Raw genomic sequence first — 22,046 nt, forward strand, 5'->3', positions numbered from 1 at the left:
CTTACAGCTATGAGACATAGGGCAAGTTATATAACTGCTCTAAACTTTGTTTTCCTGATGTGTAAAATGGGAAAAATAATAGTACTTCACACAACTGTCATCAGGACTAAATGAAAAAGTCACCAGGAGAGAACTCGGTGTGTTCCATGGCACTAGCTATTATGTTGTGCTTAGTGATGAAAATATCACTTGTCTTGCTGGATAAAGTAGTCACAATTACTGGAGATATCCTTAACCTTTTGAAATTTAATTTGCCAAGTCAGTTAAGGAACAACAGAACATTTCAGTCAAGAGTGTATTGCTACTGATCAACAAAATTGGCTGAAAATAGAGCATTATACTCAAATACAGCAGAATATTATAGGGCAAAGTTTCTGAAATGGTAGCCCTCCTTACTACCCTCCCCTCAAAAAACAACCTTGGTAATAAAACACACTAAACATGGCTGCAAATACTGTATTCCCTATTTTTAAAAAAGAATGTGTGTATGGTGTATATGTTTTTTAAATGTGCCCACCAGATATTTTTATTTTTCTCTTGGTCCTTTGCAAAAGAAAGATATGCAACAGTTCACGAAATATACTTAGAGCTACCATCATAATAGCTGGGCATGATAATCATCTTCAGTTACCAGGAAAGGAAGGGTACACTCCTAGGGAGACAGAAAACTAGTTTATAAATATTTTTATCTACACAGAATTACAAGATATCCCAAGCACACCAGAGTTACCCCTTTATTTAAAACAAACAAGTCTACTACTCCATCAAAAAACATTTCCCAAGGACTCTAGGAGTTTACTGAACTACAAGGACCAATACTAGTTTCCGCAGAAAACTGAGAGAGACAGTGGTACTGCCCAGTGGAGAGCCCAGGCAAAAATAAACTATTCTCCAAGTTAATAAGGTGAAAATAAATATGTCACTTTTTGAAAAGCAGTGGAAAAATGTGTGTGCAGGTAACTGAAATGCCATCCGTGAAATAGTTACAACCACCAAAATAAAAAAGGCTTATTTTTCTATTTTACTTCAACAGGAACAAATAAACTGGTCATCAGTCTGATAAACTCTAGATTTGCCACATCTCCAGAAACTGTACACATGGATTGTTCTTTTGTTTTACTTGAATCATTTTTAACATGTATATCATATAAGGCAAATTCACTTCATGCTTTGCTTCAGTAAAATGGAAAAGCTTTCTCTGAAATTGGCACTAAAGTTGTTTTAAGTTCTTAATAGCAAAGAGATACATCCAACTATAAGCAGAATGAACAGTCATAATACATATCAATCAAAATGATTTCCTTTATATCATCAGCAATGAGTAACTCCAGAGGTAGTATGGCAGAAACGAGCATGGATCCTATCAGGTCACAACTGATGAAGAAATTAAATTTATTTTTTTCTATGGTTTTGCCCATAAATTGCTTTACACATTTAGGACCTGAATAAAAACCGCTCTCAGCAGAATCTTGGCCCATTAATTCAACTGTCATATCAATTTACAACTTTTAGAACTGCAGATATAAAAAATGTAAAGTATAAAATTATGTAAGTTTGAAATGGTTTTAATCATATTCATTAAAAATATTTACATTTCCCAGTACTTACTTGACAAAACGCCATTGCAATAAATTCTACTCTAAACTTCTATTTATAAAATGAGGCTCATTTATGAGATTTCCATGAATTGTTATACTGCAAATTACTTACATTCTGCAAAATATTTCAAGAACTTTTCATATCAAAGGTAGTTTATATTGGATTATCTGAAACCCAATAGTGCCCACAGATGAGCTTCTTATAGTTCTTTTCATTAATGCTTGGAAAGCACTGTGAAAATGAAAAGTGCTGTTAAGTGCTATCACCTCTCTTAAACTTCTACTTACACTGTGTGCACATTGTGAAATAAACACATATGCAGCATGGCCATGTTTTGATATGTATTTTTATTTCCCTGCAGTTTTCACTTATCAAGAACAAGTAACAGGGAAAGTTGTCTGAACTAGTGCATAAACAAACATTCTGAAACACCACTACACGTATCTAATTTACAAGAACCGTATAAAAAAAAGTCACTAAAACACTACACTATGAAGGTGTCCAACGCTTACAGTCAGACTTTTTCCAACCCGTTACTTGCCTTGTAGCCACAGGAAAACTCTCCAAAATTGAAAAGACAATCTTGCCACAACCCTCCCCCCCTCCCAACACCTGGGATGGCTCGATAGCTAGACTTCCAATAATTATTGCAATGATATAATGCAATACATACCTGGTAAAATATCCTTTATGTGGTGTGTTACAGTTTTAAAGCCAGTTAAAATATGCAGTCTTCAGATAAAATGTAATCCTTGAAAAATTTTCAGATCTGCACAGTTTAAATGTGCTAGATGCATAATTTTTCCTAGTCCGCTTTTTTCTGTGTAATTATTTTTTATAAACTGGTATTATAAATAGAAATATACATTCAAAATATATGGAAAAGTGAGTTACTACATTAAATTTGCATGTATCGATCCATCCCTTTCCCCTGCACAGTAATAGAAAATACTATTTTGCCTTGAACTTCATATTTGACAGTGAAATGCCACTAAAGTATTTACCAAAAAGTCCATCTAGTCAAAGTGTGAAACAAAATGAACCAAGTGAAAACTTTACAGGTCCTTTAGAAAAAAATTACAAGAATTTCATTTCCTAGCTATGAATCTTTAACTTTTTTAGACACAAAGTTGGATTTATTTTTACAAGATACAAAATGTAAACATGGCAAAATAAATAGTTAAAACAAGTGATGTAGGATCCCATTTCATGCTCATGATCCCATTAAAGAATTATTTTTTAAAATCCATTCAGTTGCAAATTCAAGTGCAAAAGCATGATGATGAATATCTACTATTCAAGTAACAGAAATAATATTGATGATACAAATAAACTATTTTACAAGGTAGTGATTTTCCCAATTTTACAAAATATACATCATATATCGATTACACATCCAAGATACTGTAGTCCATTTAGGTCCATGGTTAACCTCTGTGATCCACAGAGTGTCGCCTTTTGCATTCAGCTGGAATATGAATGACTGCACACCATCAGCACAGGTCAAAGCCACATGTTTTAGGTTATGTCACTTCCATAGCTACTGTTGTCTCTGCTATTCCATTTAAACCCAATCTTTCTGGTTCATGGTTCTCTCTATAATAAGGCAAAGAGTAAAATAAACATTAAAACTCTCTAGTATTTACAATACATTTTTATGTACTATAACTAAACATGTACTTGCCAAGAACATTCCCCATTTTTACAATTTCTATACAGGAATGAGAAGTTTCCTTCAGCTGAGAAACCCTATTAATTCCTAATTACTTGACTATAACTACTTACTTAGGAAAGAAAGTAATTTAATATTTCAGTGATAAATTACTTATGTAATAGATAACGTAGGACAACCGAAGTTTTTTACAGTAGATGGAGCATACGATGCTCCAAAACAATGATCATTAGGAGCACAATATTAAATTACTTTCCACTTCCACTACAGTTTAAATTTTTCCAGTTTAAGCTTGTGTAGTTATTAACCCGTGAAAATAATTTTTTTTAACAGTCACTGTTCTCATATATTACTCTCACAGAAAGAAGATAAAAAATAATCTGAGCCCGGATGGGGTAGCTCAGGGTTGAGAATCGACTCATGAACCAAGTGGTCACTGGTTCCATTCCTGGTCAGGGCACATGCCCGGGTTGCAGGTTCGAACCTCAGTAGAGGGCGTGCAGGAGGCAGCTGATCAATGTTTCTCTCTTATTGATGTTTCTATCTCTCTATCCCTTTCCCTCCCCCTCTCTAAAAAAATCAATAAAAACATACTAAAAAAATACTCTGAAATACATTATCCTAGATTTAGTTAATCCCAGAATATTCTCAATATACACATAGAATAATTTACTTTCCCATTCTGTTTAATGTTGAGGAAATACGAAATTGATTTGAAAAGTAAAGCTCTGACATGGAAGTTAATAACAATTCTAATCCTCTAGATTGTCTAAACTACAGAAAAGTCATGTAAGAGTAACTGAAGTTTCTAATAAAGGCTCTGTTTTTGGTTTGATGGTTCCCAGTTTGATGTGGTTTTCTCCTGTTTTTATCATTCTGGTTAGCATTTAAACACCCTACTAGTGACCTCAAATAAATAATGTAAGTCACAGCATTTTACACTAGGCAGATAATTCAGAATCTGTTGAAAAGCAAGCCAATCAACAGATATCTATTACCTGAACGGTAAAAAAAAAAAAAAAAAAAGTCTTTTCCTCCCACAGGAGAGCCAGCAGAAAGGGATAGAATGATGCTTGAAATAAGCACATACACACACCTTGCTATGCTGCTGATGGCACTGCTGGGAGTAACCTTTGGCACTCTGTCCATACTGGCAGCAACTGTGGCAAGTTTTAAGGCTGTTGGCGATGGTGCTGAAGTCCGTGTATTGATATGCACATTGACTGGAGAAACAACACTGACGTTATTGAGGTGCACTGCATTTGTCAGGCAAGAATTGTTCATGGGAAGTGTTGGAGGACTGCTTGTGCACAATGCTGGGATTAAGTGGTTTGTAGTGGTGTGGCCAACTGTCCTGACAAGTTGTACAGCTGAAATCCCTGGGCTGGATGATAAAGCCATATTGGTGGAGTATAATGTTTTAGAGGTTCCTGAAGGAGAAAAAAAAATCATTCAATTCATATCCTGAGACATTAATTAAACTCTTAAAAAGAGTTTAATAATAAAAAAATAAATTCGAACATTTGTATTCTAATTAAATGGCAAATCAACTTTCCACATAATGGCCTCTCAAAAGACAGCTTCTAATCAGTAAGTACAACATACTCACCTGTTACAGCCCCAAAGACAAAGACACCTTCTTTCTACATAAAAGGGCTTTGCAAAGTATTCTCTCTCCATATTTGGAAACTGTATAATAGGACAGAGAGGTCCATTCTGGAGGCTGAGGGCGGGTGAAAATGATAGTTGGATTTCTATTAGAATTTATACATGTAAGAACATCAGTAAGGAGGGGCAATCAGGATGGTGGATACACGTAAAAGCAAGTGGAAAATCCCAAGGTCTGAGCAGTAGTTGAAGGATGTTTGAACAGCAGGTCCTGGAGGACTCGGGGTAGTAAGCAGCAGACAGTCTCACAGCAATGCTGCACTTCAAGAGGAGTCAGAGAAAGAGGGCCTCTGAGTACGTAAACATGGGGAGGCAAACCCGATCTCAAACTTATTGACCATCCTGTATTGTATTTTGCCTTTGAAACAAAACATGGATAATCCAGTGGTGATGGTGAATGATTAGCTTGATGCATTTCCTAAGATGTGAGGCAACTGACAGGACATGGATAAAATTAGGCAGGGTGGAGAGTCACAAAGGTAGGTATCCAATGGGTATGGAATGAAAGAAATAGAAAGCAGGCTCTACTTGAATTCTAAAAAACATTCAGCTACTCCACTAGTCATTATCCACAGACATTCTAAAGATTGACTTGTACATTTTCCCCTTGGATTTAAAAAACAAAAACCATACCTCAAATCACTGAGTTACAACTTTGAGCTAGCAAGTACCATGTGAAACCACAGACTTACCTGAAGGCTGGACAACACCGTTTATGTTGTTGTGGCCAGTGTTCTGTTCCTTGGCTGCGTCAGTGCGACTTGGAACAGGTGCACTGACCACTGCAGATGCAGCAAAGTGGGCGCTGGCTGAGTCGAGTGTTTTAGACATACAGTCAGAGGTGCTTGAGCCCTATAAAATGAACAAAATGAAACCCAATTATTTAGGTATGATTCCATGAACATAATAAGAAGTGGGCAAACACAGGAAAAGGCGGTTTCCTTTTTCATATGGGACAGTTGTGTTTACATTAAGAGATCTAGGGCTCCACAGACTATTTTTGGCATATGAAGCAGGGAAGTGACTAAAAACCAGGAAGCAATTATTTCTAAGAAAGAACTAGGGGATTAAAAAACCCAAACCTTTAATGCTCTATAAATATTTCCAATATGTGTTAATGAATACCTTTAAAAATACTTGACCATCTTGATACTATGAGAAAATAAAATCACAGAGACGACTAACAGTCATTTTTGTCACAATGTAAAAAGCATGCCTTGGCCCAACCTTGCAGTAGGCTGAAAACACCTTAGGCTGGTTACCAAAGAGACTCAGAAAAACCAAATAGAAAGGCAAGTTTAATGGCATTTACTCCTTTTTTTCAAAGAAAATTATCTTTATTGTTGAGAGCATTACAGATGTCCCCCATTTCCCCCTCCACTCCAGGCCTTCATGGCTCTTTTGTCTGTGTCCATGGGTTATGTATATATACATATAAGTTCTTTGGTTAATCTCTTGTCACCTCCTCCCTACCCCACTTCCCTCTGAGATTCGTCGATGTGTTCCATGCTTCCATGTCTCTGGAGCTATTTTGTTCACCAATTGATTTTGTTCATCAGGTTCCACAGATAAGTGAGATCGTGTGATACTTGTCTTTCTCTGACTGGCTTATTTAGCTTAGTATAATATTTTCCAGGTCCCTCCATGCTGTCTCAAAGGGTAACAGATCCTTCTTTTTTACAGCTGCATAGTATTCCACGGTGTAAACGTACCACAGCCTTTTAATCCACTCACCTACTGATGGGCACTTGGGCTGTTTCCAGATCTTAGCTATTGTAAATTGTGCTGCTATGAACATAGGGGTTCCATAGATTCTTTCTGATTGGTGTTTTGGGTTTCTTAGAATATATTCCTAGGAGTGGGATCACTGGGTCAAATGGCAGCTCCATTTTTAATTTTTTGAGGAAACTCCATACTGTTTTCTATAGTGGCTCCACCAGTCTGCATTCCCACCAGCAGTGAAACAGGGTTTCCTTTTCTCCATATCCTCACCAGCACTTGTTGTTTGTTGATTTATTGATGGTAGCCATTCTGACAGGCGTGAGGTGATACCTCATTTAATTTGCATCTTTCCAATGACGAGTGCCGTTGAGCATTTTTTCATGTCTCTTGGCCATCTGTATGTCCTTTTTGGAGAAGTGTCTATTTAGGTCCTCTGAATGGCATTTGCTCTTGATTTTGTATAAAACTGGTAGCTATTTCTAATAGCCAACAACCCTAGAATGTGGGCAGTCCCAAATCCATCATGATGTTACAGGAGTGTTGAGGGGTCCTAGGGTCACTGAGATTTTTCACGTTGCTGACTCGGGATCTCCAAGGTCAGTGTACTGACCCTTTGAGAATGAGCTGAACTACTATGGGCAGATGCTGGCCTGAGATACAACGAAACTGAGTTAATCTCATTATTTTATAATTACTTTTTAGAATTACGGCGCAACAATATTTAAGATCTAAAATACTAGGTTTATTTTTTCAAATGGCTCAAATTTGAAACACACTCCTGAATTACAGTTTTGTTTTTAATGGCTTAAACAACAGACGTTTATTCTCATACAGTTGTGGAGGCCAAACGTCCAAAATGAGTCTACAGGGCTCATCTGAAAGTGTTGAAAGCTTTTCTCTTCTGGCAATTAGTTTTATAAGGTATTTTTATTCTTATCCATAGTGTCTTCACTTAATGGTGCTTATGGGAAACCTCACCTGGTGGCATTTTTTTCCTTCAGGGAAATATGATTCAAGGAGACAAGGGGCTATGTTTAGAGTTACTGCACAACTAAGAGAATTATCTTTCAGCTCAGGGTACACCCACAGTTAGGAAAGTTAAATCCTTGAAAAAAATATTTTTGGGGACAGGAAGGGTGGGGGATAATGGTTCTAAGAGTATATAATTACTTTTATAAATTCTCGGTAAGCCTTCAAAACATTTTTTCCTAAATTAAAAACATATTTGGCTCTAGTAAGCCTCATAAAATATTAACTAGTCACTTAAAATTATGTAAATTAATGAAAAAAGACACTTAGGTTTGACCTCTAAAATCAAGAGTGGTAATATCAAGATTATGTTCTCTAACTTGACTACAACTGAACAAAACCATACGGTGGTGAGAAAGGAAGAGAAAGCAGCACGCTAAGGGCAGGCTCACCTGTGCTTGTGGATGAGTCTGCTGCGAGGAATGCTGAGACTGCTGTTTCTGCTGAAGCTGAGCAAGCTGCTGCCTCTGCATCTGAACTAACTGCTGCTGATGAGTCTGAAACTGCTCTTCTGTGATGCCCCCTGTTACTGGTAAAGGACATTAGTTTCAAAACTAAGTACGTTTCAAAGTACATTTAATAACACAGGTAAAATGCAAGATAAAATTATTCCACAATTAAGATGAAAAGCAACTACAAATCACAATATACATCATTAGCAAAGAATCCAATAAAAATGACAAATCTTTCAGCAAAAGTGGCTTATGCTAAATCCATGAGACCTTATGCTAAAAGTTCCTGTATGTGGTTTTTACTGTACAACATAGTTCTACTGTGAGAATTCTATCACTTACTCAGATTCAGTATCCTTGTGATCACTCTTAATTCTCTACACTATGGTAACTACAATGAGAAAAACTTTGATTTATTAGTGCAAATAGTAAGATGACTAAGTTAAGTTACAGCCTTAATAAGGAAACAGAACCATCTTTAAGAATGTAAATGATCCTGACTGCTGGTTTTCATCTATGACACTGACACGAAAATACCTTTTTTTCTGATTACAAATCAGAGTGGAAGACAAAGATGTTCATCTAACATAACCACTGACCAGCAATTTTCAACCTTTCCCATGTCATGGCACACGTAAGCTAATTACAAAAATTCTCCAGCACACCAAAAAATACATTATACTTTTTCCGATCTGACAAAAAAAAAAAAAAAGGTGTAATTTTTCCTTCACACCATATGGTTATTATTGTGTTGACTACTGCCATTTTTTTATTTGACAATCCAATGAAAAAGAGGTCAATGCCCCTAAGCAGTCAGGTATTGCATGTTTCAAAAATTCTTGTGGCACACTGGTTGAAAATCACTGCCATAAACCATAGTTCAAGCCAATCAATTAGCTGCCTAAAGTAAGTCCTATTTATAAAAATATGGGCTAGAAATCGGAGAGGTATTAAGAAAAGATACAATGTATCCTGAGATGTAATCAATTATGTTATAACCAACTATATTAAAAGTTAGTAATTTCAAATAAAAGCAAGACATCTAAAACTTTTGTTGAAAAGATTAGCTAAGAAAAATAATAGGAAATATTTTTCTAAAAAAAATGTAAACAAACTTTCGTATTTAAGTAGATCACTGATAAGTGATTTAGAGGACACAAAGCTTATTTCCATAGAAGTTAGTACATTATTAGAGTCAAGAAATATTAAATCACACTAGAATACATGTACTATTAAAGTAATTTTGCTTTATCTTTTTTCGTTAATTTTTAGTGAGAGAGGAGGAGGGAGAGAGGGAAAGGGGGAGGGGGGGGAGAGAGAAAGATTGATTTGTTGTTCCACTTACTTATGCATTCAGTGGCTGTTTCTTGTATGTACACTGACCAGGGATTAAACCTGAAACCTTGGCATATTGGGAAGACACTCTGAGTTACCCGGCCAGGGCTGCTCTATTTTTCGTTATTGCTTTCTTCTCTCCCAACTATTTCACTCAACATGTATTTACTATCTATTGTGCTGCAGAGTGCTTTATTAAGAGTTAAGAATGACTACAGGAAAAAATAAATTAAGAAGAGTGTTCCTGCTACAAAGTCCTATAGGGTAGCTGGGAAGAAAAAACGTATATTAAGAAATATCAACTAATACATGAGTCAACCTTTAAATGAAATACAGCAATCTAATCAATATGACCTAAAGGAGTTTAGATAGCAGATATACCCTTAACCTAGCTTACTTAACTAGTCCCCAAAGTATTCTGTTTAGTAGGATCACAAATGGGAAATTAAAAAAAAAATTTGATGGTAAATGAGATATATAACAAATTATACACAGTACAGTCTATTTTCTATGAAAAGGAACTTAGGAATCAGAGATGGACAAAGCTTTAACCTTTGTTTCTACTCTACAATTTTTTAAAAAATCCTCAGCAGAGGATATGTTTATTGATTTAAGAGAGAGAGAAAGAGAGAGAGAAAGAGAAACATTGATGAGGGAGAGAAACATCAACCGGTTGCCTCCCTTACACGCCTCAATGGGGGGATTAAACCTACAACCTAGGTATGTGTCCTGACCAGGAACTGAACCCATGACCATTTGGTTTACAGACTGATGCTCCAACCAACTGAGCCACATTGGCCAGGGCTTCCAGAATAATTCTAATCATCATTAAAATTTGTATTAGACAAGAGGGGAAAACAGTTCTTACAGAGATAGGAATTTTATTTTTAGAGGATTAAAAAACCTGGAGCTATGATAGTACGCACTTTAAAATTTTAATATTACCTGTATTTTTGAAGTACACATTAGTTATCTTACTGAATTACCAACAAAATCAAATGTCTTTCTTTGCACATGTTAAATTCACTGCAAGTGTTCTATTTTTAAATGAAAAATAATTTTAATTCTAAATGTACAATCTTCAAAATCAAATGAAAATGTGAAGTATTCATGAATTTCCAGCTGTTTGAAAACCTTGGGAAACATGAAAAATAGTTTATTAGATACAAAGGCAGAAAGGAAAAATTAAAACCCCCCAAAATCTGTTTAAGTCCTATGTGTATAAGGAGTGTACCAATTTAAAAAAACAGACTTGGAACCTGATGTTAACATGGTCTATTCCCTCAAATCCAGCGTTATGTTTGTCCAGCGCTAAGGTTTATGTTGTGGTAAAAAGCTGAGAGTCACAGTGGTTAACTTCAAGTGAAGAATAAACCAAGAGAGAGAATGTACTTTTAGTGACTATTTTAAAACTGAAAAAGAAATGAGGATAATGAGTCTTTTCTTTTTCCAATGTCTTTTAAGTCAGACAATCATAAAATCTTACTAATTCAGAATAAAGAATGTACTAAATTAGTAGAAAGAGTACTTTAATTAAAAAAATTACTTTTGGTGTGTAGTCCATGGCTAACAAAGTGTTGCCAACTTTAGGTATTCAACTTGCTTTTATGAACATTTGATCATTTATGTACAAAAAAAAGGAATGCTGATAAAACTGCCAATTTGGGGGGGACGTGACTACTTATTGCTCTGTTTTGTTGAGACCATTAATTTGCTCAGGAACCTCATCTTTTTTTTTCAACCCCTTATCTGAGAATATTTTCTCCATTGATCTTTATTTTTTATTGTATTTTAATCCTCACTGGAGGATATTTTTTCTATTGCTTTTCAGAGAGAGTGGGGGTGGGTGGGTGGGGGGGGGGAGAGAGAGAAACATCAATGTAAGAGAAACACATAGATTGGTTGCCTCTCTCACTTGCCCCGATTGAGGCCGAGGACTGAGCCTGCAAGCCAGGTACATGCCCTGGGCCACAATCGAACTCAGGACCCTTCAGTCCTCAGGCCGATGCTCTAACCACTGAGCAAAACTGGCCAGGGCTTCTCCACTGATCTTTAGAGAGAGTGGGAGGGAGGAGGAGAGAGAAAGAGAGAGAGAAACATCGATGTGAGAGAGACACATCTTCAGGTTGCCTACCACATGAGCCCCATCCAGGGCCATGCCTTTGACTGGGAATCGAACTCCTGACCCTTTGGTCTGAGGGCTGACACTCTAATCACTTAGCCAAACCAGCCAGGGCAGGAATCCCATCTTTTTTCCGAGAAAACTCAAGAAAGATACAATATACCTCAGATGTATCCCCAACCAAGGATCAATCCAATTATTCAAATTAATGGTAAATGTTTCCTAACCTAATTTTAAACCTAAGCTGACTCTGATAACAAAGATCTCATTCCCTGGCTCCCTTACTGGTTGAGAATCTGATATAAACAATTAAATTCTATAATATAGATGTGTTTTTAAAATTACATTCATTTTTTTCCCTCTTCTCCCTCACCTCAAACTTAACATGTTATATCCATTTTTACCTAGCATTTTCTTTCATCACTACTGTTATTTTTAATATATATTTTTATTGTTGACAGTATTACAGATGCCCCTATCCTTCCCCTCACCAGCACTTTCTTTACTACAAGGTGTTTGTGCTTGAAACAAGCTGAAATTCCTCATTCAGAATTTTCTAGAGCATGGTTTAGTATTATTTCAACTCCACATAAAAATAGCAACTAGTACCATGACACAAATTGGAACACATACAAAATATCCTTTGTAACGGACTCACTTTCATTTTGTTAGGGTGAATGGAAAGTGTATGGTTTTAAAAGCATAGACACAGTGCTCAATTATCATTCTCAGGGTTGAATTACTGGTTGGTGGAGGATGGTAATTTGATAAAAAGCACCTTCTCCATTAATTATTTTTCCTTTCAAAAATTACTGAACTACTTCCACAAGAGGTTTATTTCTTACAATGACTCTGAGTCATCAAGAGACAAGCATTAAAATACATCAGGAAAAGGTCAGTTATAGCGTGAAGCAATCTGTTTGGGAATGAGATACAGGATAGGAGCCCAGCTCTGGGAGGGTGGTAGTGGCACAAAGGGGAATTGGGACCGCACAAAAGAGAAACCTTGCCTGCTCCTGTTGCTTAGGATCAACCCAAGTTCTTCCTACTAGCTGCTCTTCAGTTCTAGCTTAAAAGTGAGATTCATGCTACTCATAAACCTACCCTGCCCAACCCCTCCAAGTTCTACTAGTTTAAAAGTAACCATAAATCTCAATGTTTTGTGAAGGTGGCAATATTTCACTATTCCAATCAGATGGGAAGTGTTCCTTTCCCTAAGTAAAAAGGTGTGCAAATCTCCCTGGGTAAACACATTCTAATGGATATATATATTCCAGAATTTCCCCTTATATGTTAAAATACCATTCTGTACATTGGTAACATACTAACATTTCTAAATATTTTGTGTATATAACCAACAGTCTGGTTTTTTGCTAAAGTCCCTAAAACTTTCAGGCTATCTTCTTTACATATGGCTCATGACCCATTTCGGATTTATCAGTTTGCTTTAATCCTCAGATGAACCCAGGTACCTTTTCTTATAACACTAGTCACAATCCTTGGAATGCTGATTGTTTTCAAAGGCTTAGGCTTTTCTTATTTCATCCTTTGTCTTTCAGGCACGTGTTTCCTAGATGGTGATCGGCGAGGCTGACACTCACCACCTTCCCTCCCATAGTCCAACAGTAACCCATCAAACACATCCTTTAGGTATCACCACTAGGTTATACACTGATATAATTCTAAAGGCCTAGATCAATGTTTTTTAAATTTGGGCCCACACACATATTCTTGAGTATGTGTGAAATCTTTACAAGTATTTGTTAGCTTTGTATTGTTATTTCATTGATGAACTAAAAAGAAAAACCTAATTAGAAACACATTCTAAATCTTCTGGATGACCTCCCAACAGTGTAAACATGATTTTGTGCTTCTGCCTGCCTCTGAAAAATTGTCTTTTGCCTTTTAATGCAGTATTTCTCAGTGGGCTAAGATAATGTATTATTGGGAAGCCGTGAATTTTTTAAACACTAGCCTAGACCAAGATTTCATAGATTAATGAAGAACATTTAATGCGGTAGTAAAGATCATCTAAAAGTCAAAATGAATATATTACCCAGCATTTCATCATCAACCAGGTAGGTCTTTAAAATGTGAGGGTGAAGAAAACAGACTAAAGATTCATTTAAACTTCTGACACTTAAATAGTTACAATTGAAAAATTTTAGTAGTATTTCCTGTAGCAATCAAACTAAAATCTTTCCTGTAGCAATCAAACTAAAATATTTTAATTCCTGAAGCCTCAATCTATATCTCCCCTTTGGAAGCCACCTTAACTCAAAAAAATAAATCATTGTGAATATCTTAGTTAGTTGTTAAAACACAGTTCTACCTATCCTAAAACTTTCATGCTTGCAAACACTGTACAGCAATTTAAGATAAGGAAGAGATGCCCGGCCAGCGTGGCTCAGCGGTTGAGTGTCGACCTAGGATCCAGGCGACCGGGGTTCGATTCCCAGTCAGGGCACATGCCCGGGTTGCGGGCTCGATCCCCAGTCGGGGGCGTGCAGGAGGCAGCTAATCAAGGACTCTCTCATCATTTACGTTTCTCTCTCTCTCTCCCCCCCTCTCTTTTCCTCTCTCTGAAATTAATACAGACATATTTAAAAAAAAAAAAAAAAAAGAGAGAAACTGAAAAAATTAAAAATCAGGAATTTCTCTTGTAAAACTATCCAAAATGTTGATGATTTTACAAATTGGTAATATTAAGATATTTGAAGCTGGTAAAAAAGGTTGCTAGTATCTGCTATTCGGTACACTAAGACAAATGAGAAAAAAAGTTCATCTGCAACCATGCATTATTTAAAATCAAGATTAAATATAAATTAATCCAGCCCTTCAAATATGAATAAGCAAGGCTACTTTAGATATAAAATAAACTTTGAGGTTTGGATTGAAGAAGAGCATCTCAAAAGAAAAGTTAAATAATACTGCACTTTCAAACGACTAAAAACTTTATCACCTATTTATATAAAGAATGTAGTATCTGCCATGTGGTGTAAGCTTTTTGAAGATAAGGATTATTGTCTTGTAAAACTCTGCAACTTTTAAACACTTAATATAGTGCTTTGCATATAAGAAGATATCCTAAATAAGTAGGTATGACCCTAATAGTCCTCAGTGGTTCACTCGTCATGTTCAGCACAATCTATCTTTCCTTTCTCGGTCCTCATTCTATTCTTTGAAAATAATTTTTCAACTAAGAAAAGATCCTTACTTTACTTTGCAGTTAACAAGACATGTCTCTTTGCTTTAAAATGAAGTCTTTAGTTTTAGTTCTTCAAAACCTAGGACACACATTTCAATTTGTTTTCCTTTAAGTCCCTTATGTATGATAGATACAGTAAGAATATGCTTAGGACATAGGGATTATGGCTTGAAAAACATTAACTGGGTTTATAAACAACATAAAAGAAAGAAAATTCTTTGCTACTAGCCCTCAAGTTCAAGTTGTGTGTTTTTTAAGAACTAAGGAACCTGTGATATAAATAAATATAACTGTCAAGTATATCATATTTCTACTTTTTATTTTTTTAAATATATCTTTATTGATTTCAGAGAGAGGAAGGGAGAGGGAGAGAGAGAGAGAGAAACATCAATGATGAGAGAGTCTTAGATCAGCTGCCTCCTGCACGCCCCCAACTGGGGATCATGTGCCCTGACCGGGAATCGAACCCCGATCGCCTGGATCCTAGGTCGATGCTCAACCGCTGAGCCACGCCCGGCCGGGCTCTACACTTCTGATTACATCTTTTATTTGCTGGATTTGCCAGCTGTGAAACAGAAAATTCAGTACTTATAATCTGTCTAACTCAGTGATACTCTACTGAGCAAAAATACGGTCCTGTGTCAGTCTGCAAACTCTTAAACACACATGCTCTCAAGACCAAGACAACTGAGAATCAGCAGAAGGCAAAAGTGTTAAAGCCACACAGACTAAAAGAAACCAAATATAGGAAGACTCAGTCCTTTTGTATATGTCCATCAGATATAAAAATACAACTTTCTAAAAACACCTACGTCCTTTGCTTTGGGCAATATTTATTGAATTGTTAAGTGAATCCACTTAAAATTATCTAACCAGAACTGAGAAAACTCTGTAATGAATATAAATGTTACAAATATATACTTAAAACTGCTACAGCTTTTTGATTACTTATTAAAATGCTGTTAAAACACTTGTTTCACTATGCATCTATATACCTATGCCTAAAATTTTGAAACAAAAGAAATTTGTTAAAAACAAACAAAACCTTTGTGGCTTCAAAGACTTAGTAGAGAAGGAAAACTTTAAAAAATAATGAATCTCTTTGTAGCTTGGCTGTTGCTTAAGCCTTGAAAATTTTCAAGGGAAGAAGTAAATGGTACTACGTTGAGAGTACTAAAAACCTAAGACAGGAACAATTACACAGACTAAAAAGACCATTTTTGTCCTGATGGTAGGGAAAAGGCAAAAATACAAAAACATCTTACTGTCTATGATGTTATGATCGTTTTTTAACATTTGTGACTTAAGTTCCTTGAGAAGTACATATTTTATTATGAAAATACTTTAAATGTTTATTTTATGCTAATGTGTGGCAGTGCCATAAAATTCTAGAGCTGATTATGAAATTATTTAAGTTATATTAAGTTTTATTCTGGATCAATACATTTAGAGTATTGATGATACAATAACATGCAACAAATTTACACTTTCTGGAAAAGAATTAAGTGAAACAGATCTAAAGCTGATCAGAATGTATCGTAGAAAAGCTGCAAGTATGTCCAAGTTGAGAAGGAACATATTAAAACCATTTTTTGGCTTGCTATACATTGATAGAGTAGAAACTTATGCTATGGTCAAATCTAATTATAAATGCCTATATTGATAGGTTTTATTTTAAGTTTCTTTATCTTTATTGTTGAGAATATCACAGATGTCCCCTTTTTATCCCCATTGATCCCCTCTCACCCCACATCCATCCCACCCCCCAGGATTTCCCCAGACCAGTGTCTGTGTCCATGGGTTATGCTTATAAACATGTAAGTTCTTTGATTAATCTCTCCCCACCCACTTCCCCCTCCCCATCTTCCCTCTGAGATCCGTCAGTCTGTTCCATGCTTCTGTGTCTCTGGATCCATTTTATTCATCAGTTTATTTTGTTCATTATATCCCACATACGAGTGAGATAATGTGGTACTTGTCTCTCTCTGTCTGGCTTATTTCTCTTAGCATAATACTTTCTAGTTCCCTCCATGCTGTGCCAAAGGATAAAAGATCCTTCCCCTTTACAGCTGCATAGTATTCCATGGTGTAAATGTGCCACAGCTTTTTTATCCACTTATCTACTGATGGGTACTTGGGTTGTTTCCAGATCTTAGCTATTGTAAATTGTGCTGCTATGAACAAAGGGGTGCATAAGCTCTTTGTGATTAGTGTTTCAGGTTCCTTTGTCAAATATTAATTGACCATAATGGCATGGGTCAATTTCTGGGTTCTCTGTTCTGTTCCACTGATCTATATGTCTGATAGGTATTAAAACTCCCTTTTTGGCAAAAATTATTTTGAGCAATTTTTGGGACAGGAATTCCTGTTCAGTTCAATAATTTGAACAATGTTTTGGAGTTGGCTGAAAAAAGATATCATCCAATATTCGTCAACTTCCTACTATCTTTAGATATCTTTAGATTTCTCAGAACCTTGCTACCTCAAAATCACATTAGGTACTTATCCATTTCAGCTTCAAAAGCTCATTAAACTTCACAGACTCATGAACTTGATATAATGGGATGTGATTTTCCTTACCTAAGTTCATTAGAAGGAAATAAACCAAGTAATTTGGAGAAATGATATGCCAACTTCCAATCATTCAAACAAATCCAACTCCTCATTACAACCTTTAAACAGATAACTGTCTAGGTCAAGTATGAAAATAAGCAGTTCAGCAACTAAAAGACTGAACATTATTGAGACCAAAATTCAAGCTAAAATGATTTAAAATCACTTTAAAGTAAGTTTAACATAATTTCCCATACTAAAATGCACCATCCAGGAAATAATTTAGAAATATATACCTATTACAGAAAGAAAGGATATCAACAGTGTAAGTCAAGTCACATCTAGGTCTGCCTCTGGATACCATGCATCATTTGCAATGCACACATTATAAGAGTATTTATAAATTGTACATACTTGCATGCATGTGATAAAAAGAAGCTATCCACAGAGGGAAACAAAATCAAAATTATTATTATTTTTTTTTTCAATCCTCACCTGAGGATATTTTTTTCATTGCTTTTCACAGAGTGGAAGGGGGAGAGAGAGAGAGAAAGAGGGAGAGAAACATCGATGTGAGAGAGACACATCGACTGGTTGCCTCCCACAGGCAACTAGACCAGGGCAGGGATCAAGCCTGCAGCCAAGAAACATGCCCTTGACCGAACGGGAGCCCAAGAACCTTCAAGTCCAGAGACACACTGGCTAAGACTCAAAATTACATTTTTGATTCTCTAGACATTATACATTATTTATAATGTGTATGTCATAAAAATATTAAATAAATTTGAGCACAATGTCTCTTAAAATAAAAAAACTTTCCAATCTCAATTAGAGAGATAAGTTATCAGACAATAATTATAACTATTCATAGAAACCCTCTTAAAATATCATTTTACATAAAGGCGGCTTTCAATGGTACTCTCGAGGAGCAACACTTATTTTTAAGCAAAGTTAATACTTAAAAATAAAAAAAATTTCTTTAACCAAAGCAAACAGCATTGTGCAATGACAATCTGGTTGCAGCTTATAACGACTTTGCTCACAGGACTCCTGGGCATTCTGCTTCCACATTCACCACGGCAGGCCTACACAGTCAGAATATACACTAGTGCTTTTATAGGTATCAGGACATTTTGGTTAAAATGTGAACATGATAATTAGGTTTAGTTTCTTAGGCTAGAAAAAAATGTAGTAGATTAATATAAAATTGCTGTTCTCAGTGGGATTATGAAAATAAACCTTCAAAATTTACCCTGTGAGTTTACTGAGTAAAGAATGAAAATTAAAGAGAAAAAAATAGCAGGGTTTACCTTCAAAAAAGTGACAGCTTACCTGATATGCCATTCTTGCTGGTGTTCAATAAAGCTACAGATGCTGCAGAAACCCTTTTATTGTTCACAGTCTGCCCTGGTTTCCTTGAGGTACATTCTTCACTATCACTGTCCTGTACATTTAGGAGCCTTGGCTGGAAACACTGTAGTCGACATGATCTGATATTGCTTAATATTTCAGAAAGGGACAGTCTATTTTCACAATGTTTACTGGAAGCATTGGTCCGAGAGAAATTAGAAGAAAAGTCTATAGTTTGGGAAGAGCTTGAAAACCCACTCAGCATTTCAGGGTCTATCTGTTTCAGGACTGGGTCATACTCTGTGGATATTCGGTCCATTATGACCCTGAAAAACAATATAAAACCAAATATTACCTGGAAGAACTTAACATTTTCCTATACTTTTCCTTCCAGCTTGTAAACAAAATCCAGGTCAAAACAAATAGTTTACCTTCCACCTCTGCCAATTCGTCTCCTTGCAAATCCTATACATCTTCTTGGGACTGTGAGTGTCGTAAGGCAATGCCTATACCTCAACTTATCCAAATCTGCCAATTCTGAATTTTCCAGTGAATGGTTAACTTGGTCCAAACGAGGCTGCAAAGAAAGAAAAAATATTAAAACTCATGCAGTAAATCTGAAATGAAGAAAAGCTAAATTATGATAAAAATAAAGTAACTACAGCATTAGCAAAATAATTAAAATTTAGATTTAGAAATTCAAATTGAATTTAGTTTATAAATATAAACACATTTAAGGTATATTTTTAAAAAGAAATATATCTTTAAAGAATAATATGGATTTTAACATTTATGTGAAAAAAGCAGAGATAGTGAAGTTAGTAATTTATAATTTTCCAATTGAGATAAACCAGAGGAAAATTTTTTGGACCTAAAATTGCACTTCAAGCATGCACGGTCAAACTGACACATCCTCTTTGCTTTTAAGAACATAAAGTCCAATTCTTTGCCTTTGCATTCCCTTTATTATTCTGCTTTTCTTTCTTACCACTTCTGCTCCTTTCATAATAATTTCCCTCTTCTCTCATCAGCGTAACTTGTAAACAACTCCCTACCTCTTCTACATTAAACACATACACCCTGAAAAAGTTGTATGTTGACCATAATACAACAAGGCAAAGGGCTTCCACAAGCTATATATGAAAGTCATCCCCATAACTCTACAGTTATACTTTACCTGAAAACCCAAGCATTTGGGAGTGAGGGTCACTCTTTGATATAATACTGCACTGAAACTTCACTTAAAAGCACAAAGTAATTTCTAAGTGTGTCAAAAAACTATGAATATAATGACTAGATAAAATACTGCCAAAGGAAAGTTTAAAAATGATTCCTTTACGTTTGGTACTCACTGGATATGTATGCACAAGATGGGCTTGCCTAAGAGTAAATTTCAATGAACACTTGGCAGTCATCAAAGGTTCAATTAAGACATTCTGGGCTTACCTAACTCCAGCAATGACACAGTGAGTAATTTTCATAACTGCTGAGCTATAGCAACAGTTAAAGCCCAAAGTGAGACTAGATTTCTAAAATATGAGTCATCAATTTCCAAGCGAAAGATTCTGATATCTATTGAAAGAACTCAGTACCTTTGAGCATCTTTTACTGGTATCTCCACCAGGGATATTAAATAAAAAATGCTGATGTGTTTCCCGTTTTTAGATTAAGACTAAGTCACACTGGCAAGAGTTACCTGTTAATTTCAGTTCACAAAAATACCACAAAAAATAAAGTTCTTACAGCATAATACTGGCATCCTGCTCGCCTCCTGAAAGCACAGGGACCATCAGGATCATTTTCTTCTTCAGGTTCTGATACTGGGGATGGTACCTGAAAAGTGAGGAACCAGGCATTCTATTCAGGAGTTATTAAAAATCAATAGATAAATCTTTGTAATCATCTAAAATTAGAATATGATCATAAACAGTAAATCACTCCTGTTTTACATACACTAGGGAGTGAACTCGACCAAACATTTAAAAAATTTCTATGGCTAGAAAATGATTGTTTTTAATGGATTAGTTCTTGCAGGTAAGTTCACATGGTATTGCTTAAGTGTTTCTGAACATGTAAGCATTACAGACTTAAAAAAAATTAGTACAGTTTTTATATATTCCCCTTGTATTTTGTAAATAACGTATGTGGCCATAAATACTTTATGATAGTTATGTTTTACCAATAGATAGATGTGTTTTTATCTCTGCAATAAAGGCCAAAACTAGTAAGTAAGACAAAACTTATGAATAGTCTCCCCTAAGCCCAAGCCGTAAAGACCATATGTTTTACTCAAAGAGGAGTCCCTTATTTCCCCACTCATTTTTTTAAAAATCACTTTTTAAATTTAGCAAATCAGAAGCAGAAAATTAGAAGAGGAAAGATTTGCTAAAAGGTAGGCAGACTGGTTGCAGAGGGAAGTGATAAACACACCACTTGACAGCAAAAGAATAAATGAAGACCTGTCCCATATTAAAAAGCATTCTGCATGGGACCTTGTGACATTGGGTGAAATGCCCATATAATCTGAGTAGAACCCTAGCCAGCACTGACACATTACAGAGCACTTTATAAATGTCAACCAAAACAGACTAAATGGTATATAAATATACTCTGATATGGCAGGGAAATAATATGGTTTACATAAACTTCCACTCATAATGGTTAAAATTAAAATTAAAAAAAAGTTTTGGTACTTAAGTTTCAGTTGTCTCTCAATTTCAATTGGAGTACATCTCTTTTTCTGACAACGCTGGCTCATACTTATTTACTTGCAAATTTTTGAACCTCACAAATCCCTCTCTTCCTGTTTTGAGAGGAAAAATGTTTTCTCCACATTATTTCCAAACTGTGGTAATTACCACTGAGCAGGGTCATCCAGGGGAGAAAGGCATTTGTTTGAGGTTCCAATATACCTCCACCAGCCCTATGGGGGAGACACAGAAACAGTAAGCTAGGGCTGATTCTTCTTCCTGGGGAACCAAGTCTCAAACCGAAAACTTGAAAGGAAATCCCAAATGTGAATTTTGTACTTTGGCTCCTTTGCAAATCATCTACCTCTTCTAAAATGCACAAAGAAAGTATCACAAAGTCTCAGGAATTCTTTGCATAAAGTATACCACCCCTTCCTCCCAACCACCATTCCCTAGGAGTGGATTTCAAGATTTGGTTTGAGATATAAGAAGAGAGAGAGCCATTTTAGGAAAATCAGAAGCATGATCAAGAAGAGACAGGCTTTTTAGTTCTGCTCTGCTGAGAACTTAACCAGTGGGTAAGACTGGTTAAAATGTTTGTTCTCTTAAGGCTTCCTTTTTCCTTGTTTATTAAACAAAGCAGTAG

At 35.7% G+C, this 22,046-nt stretch overlaps 1 protein-coding gene across 2 annotated transcripts in view; it reads right to left on the reverse strand.

The window, feature by feature from the left end:
• Nucleotides 1-1,927: 1,927 nt before the first annotated feature.
• The window catches only part of EPC2 (enhancer of polycomb homolog 2), a 98,385-nt gene continuing 78,266 nt past the window's right edge, over nucleotides 1,928-22,046 (reverse strand). Inside the window, exons 8-14 of one of the 2 annotated variants that reach the window (XM_081142293.1) lie at nucleotides 20,454-20,543; nucleotides 19,142-19,287; nucleotides 18,693-19,036; nucleotides 8,083-8,213; nucleotides 5,632-5,791; nucleotides 4,368-4,701; nucleotides 1,928-3,195 (exon numbers count right to left, since the gene is read on the reverse strand). In XM_081142293.1, the coding sequence (XP_080998419.1) occupies nucleotides 3,123-3,195; nucleotides 4,368-4,701; nucleotides 5,632-5,791; nucleotides 8,083-8,213; nucleotides 18,693-19,036; nucleotides 19,142-19,287; nucleotides 20,454-20,543 (1,278 nt within the window). In that variant the 3' untranslated portion in view covers nucleotides 1,928-3,122. Of the gene's footprint in view, nucleotides 3,196-4,367; nucleotides 4,702-5,631; nucleotides 5,792-8,082; nucleotides 8,220-18,692; nucleotides 19,037-19,141; nucleotides 19,288-20,453; nucleotides 20,544-22,046 lie in introns of both variants that reach the window. The other variant, XM_081142292.1, reaches the window with a different exon arrangement.

This window comes from Miniopterus schreibersii (assembly GCF_964146895.1).
Source record: "Miniopterus schreibersii genome assembly, chromosome: 7".
Classification (NCBI taxonomy): domain Eukaryota; kingdom Metazoa; phylum Chordata; class Mammalia; order Chiroptera; family Miniopteridae; genus Miniopterus; species Miniopterus schreibersii.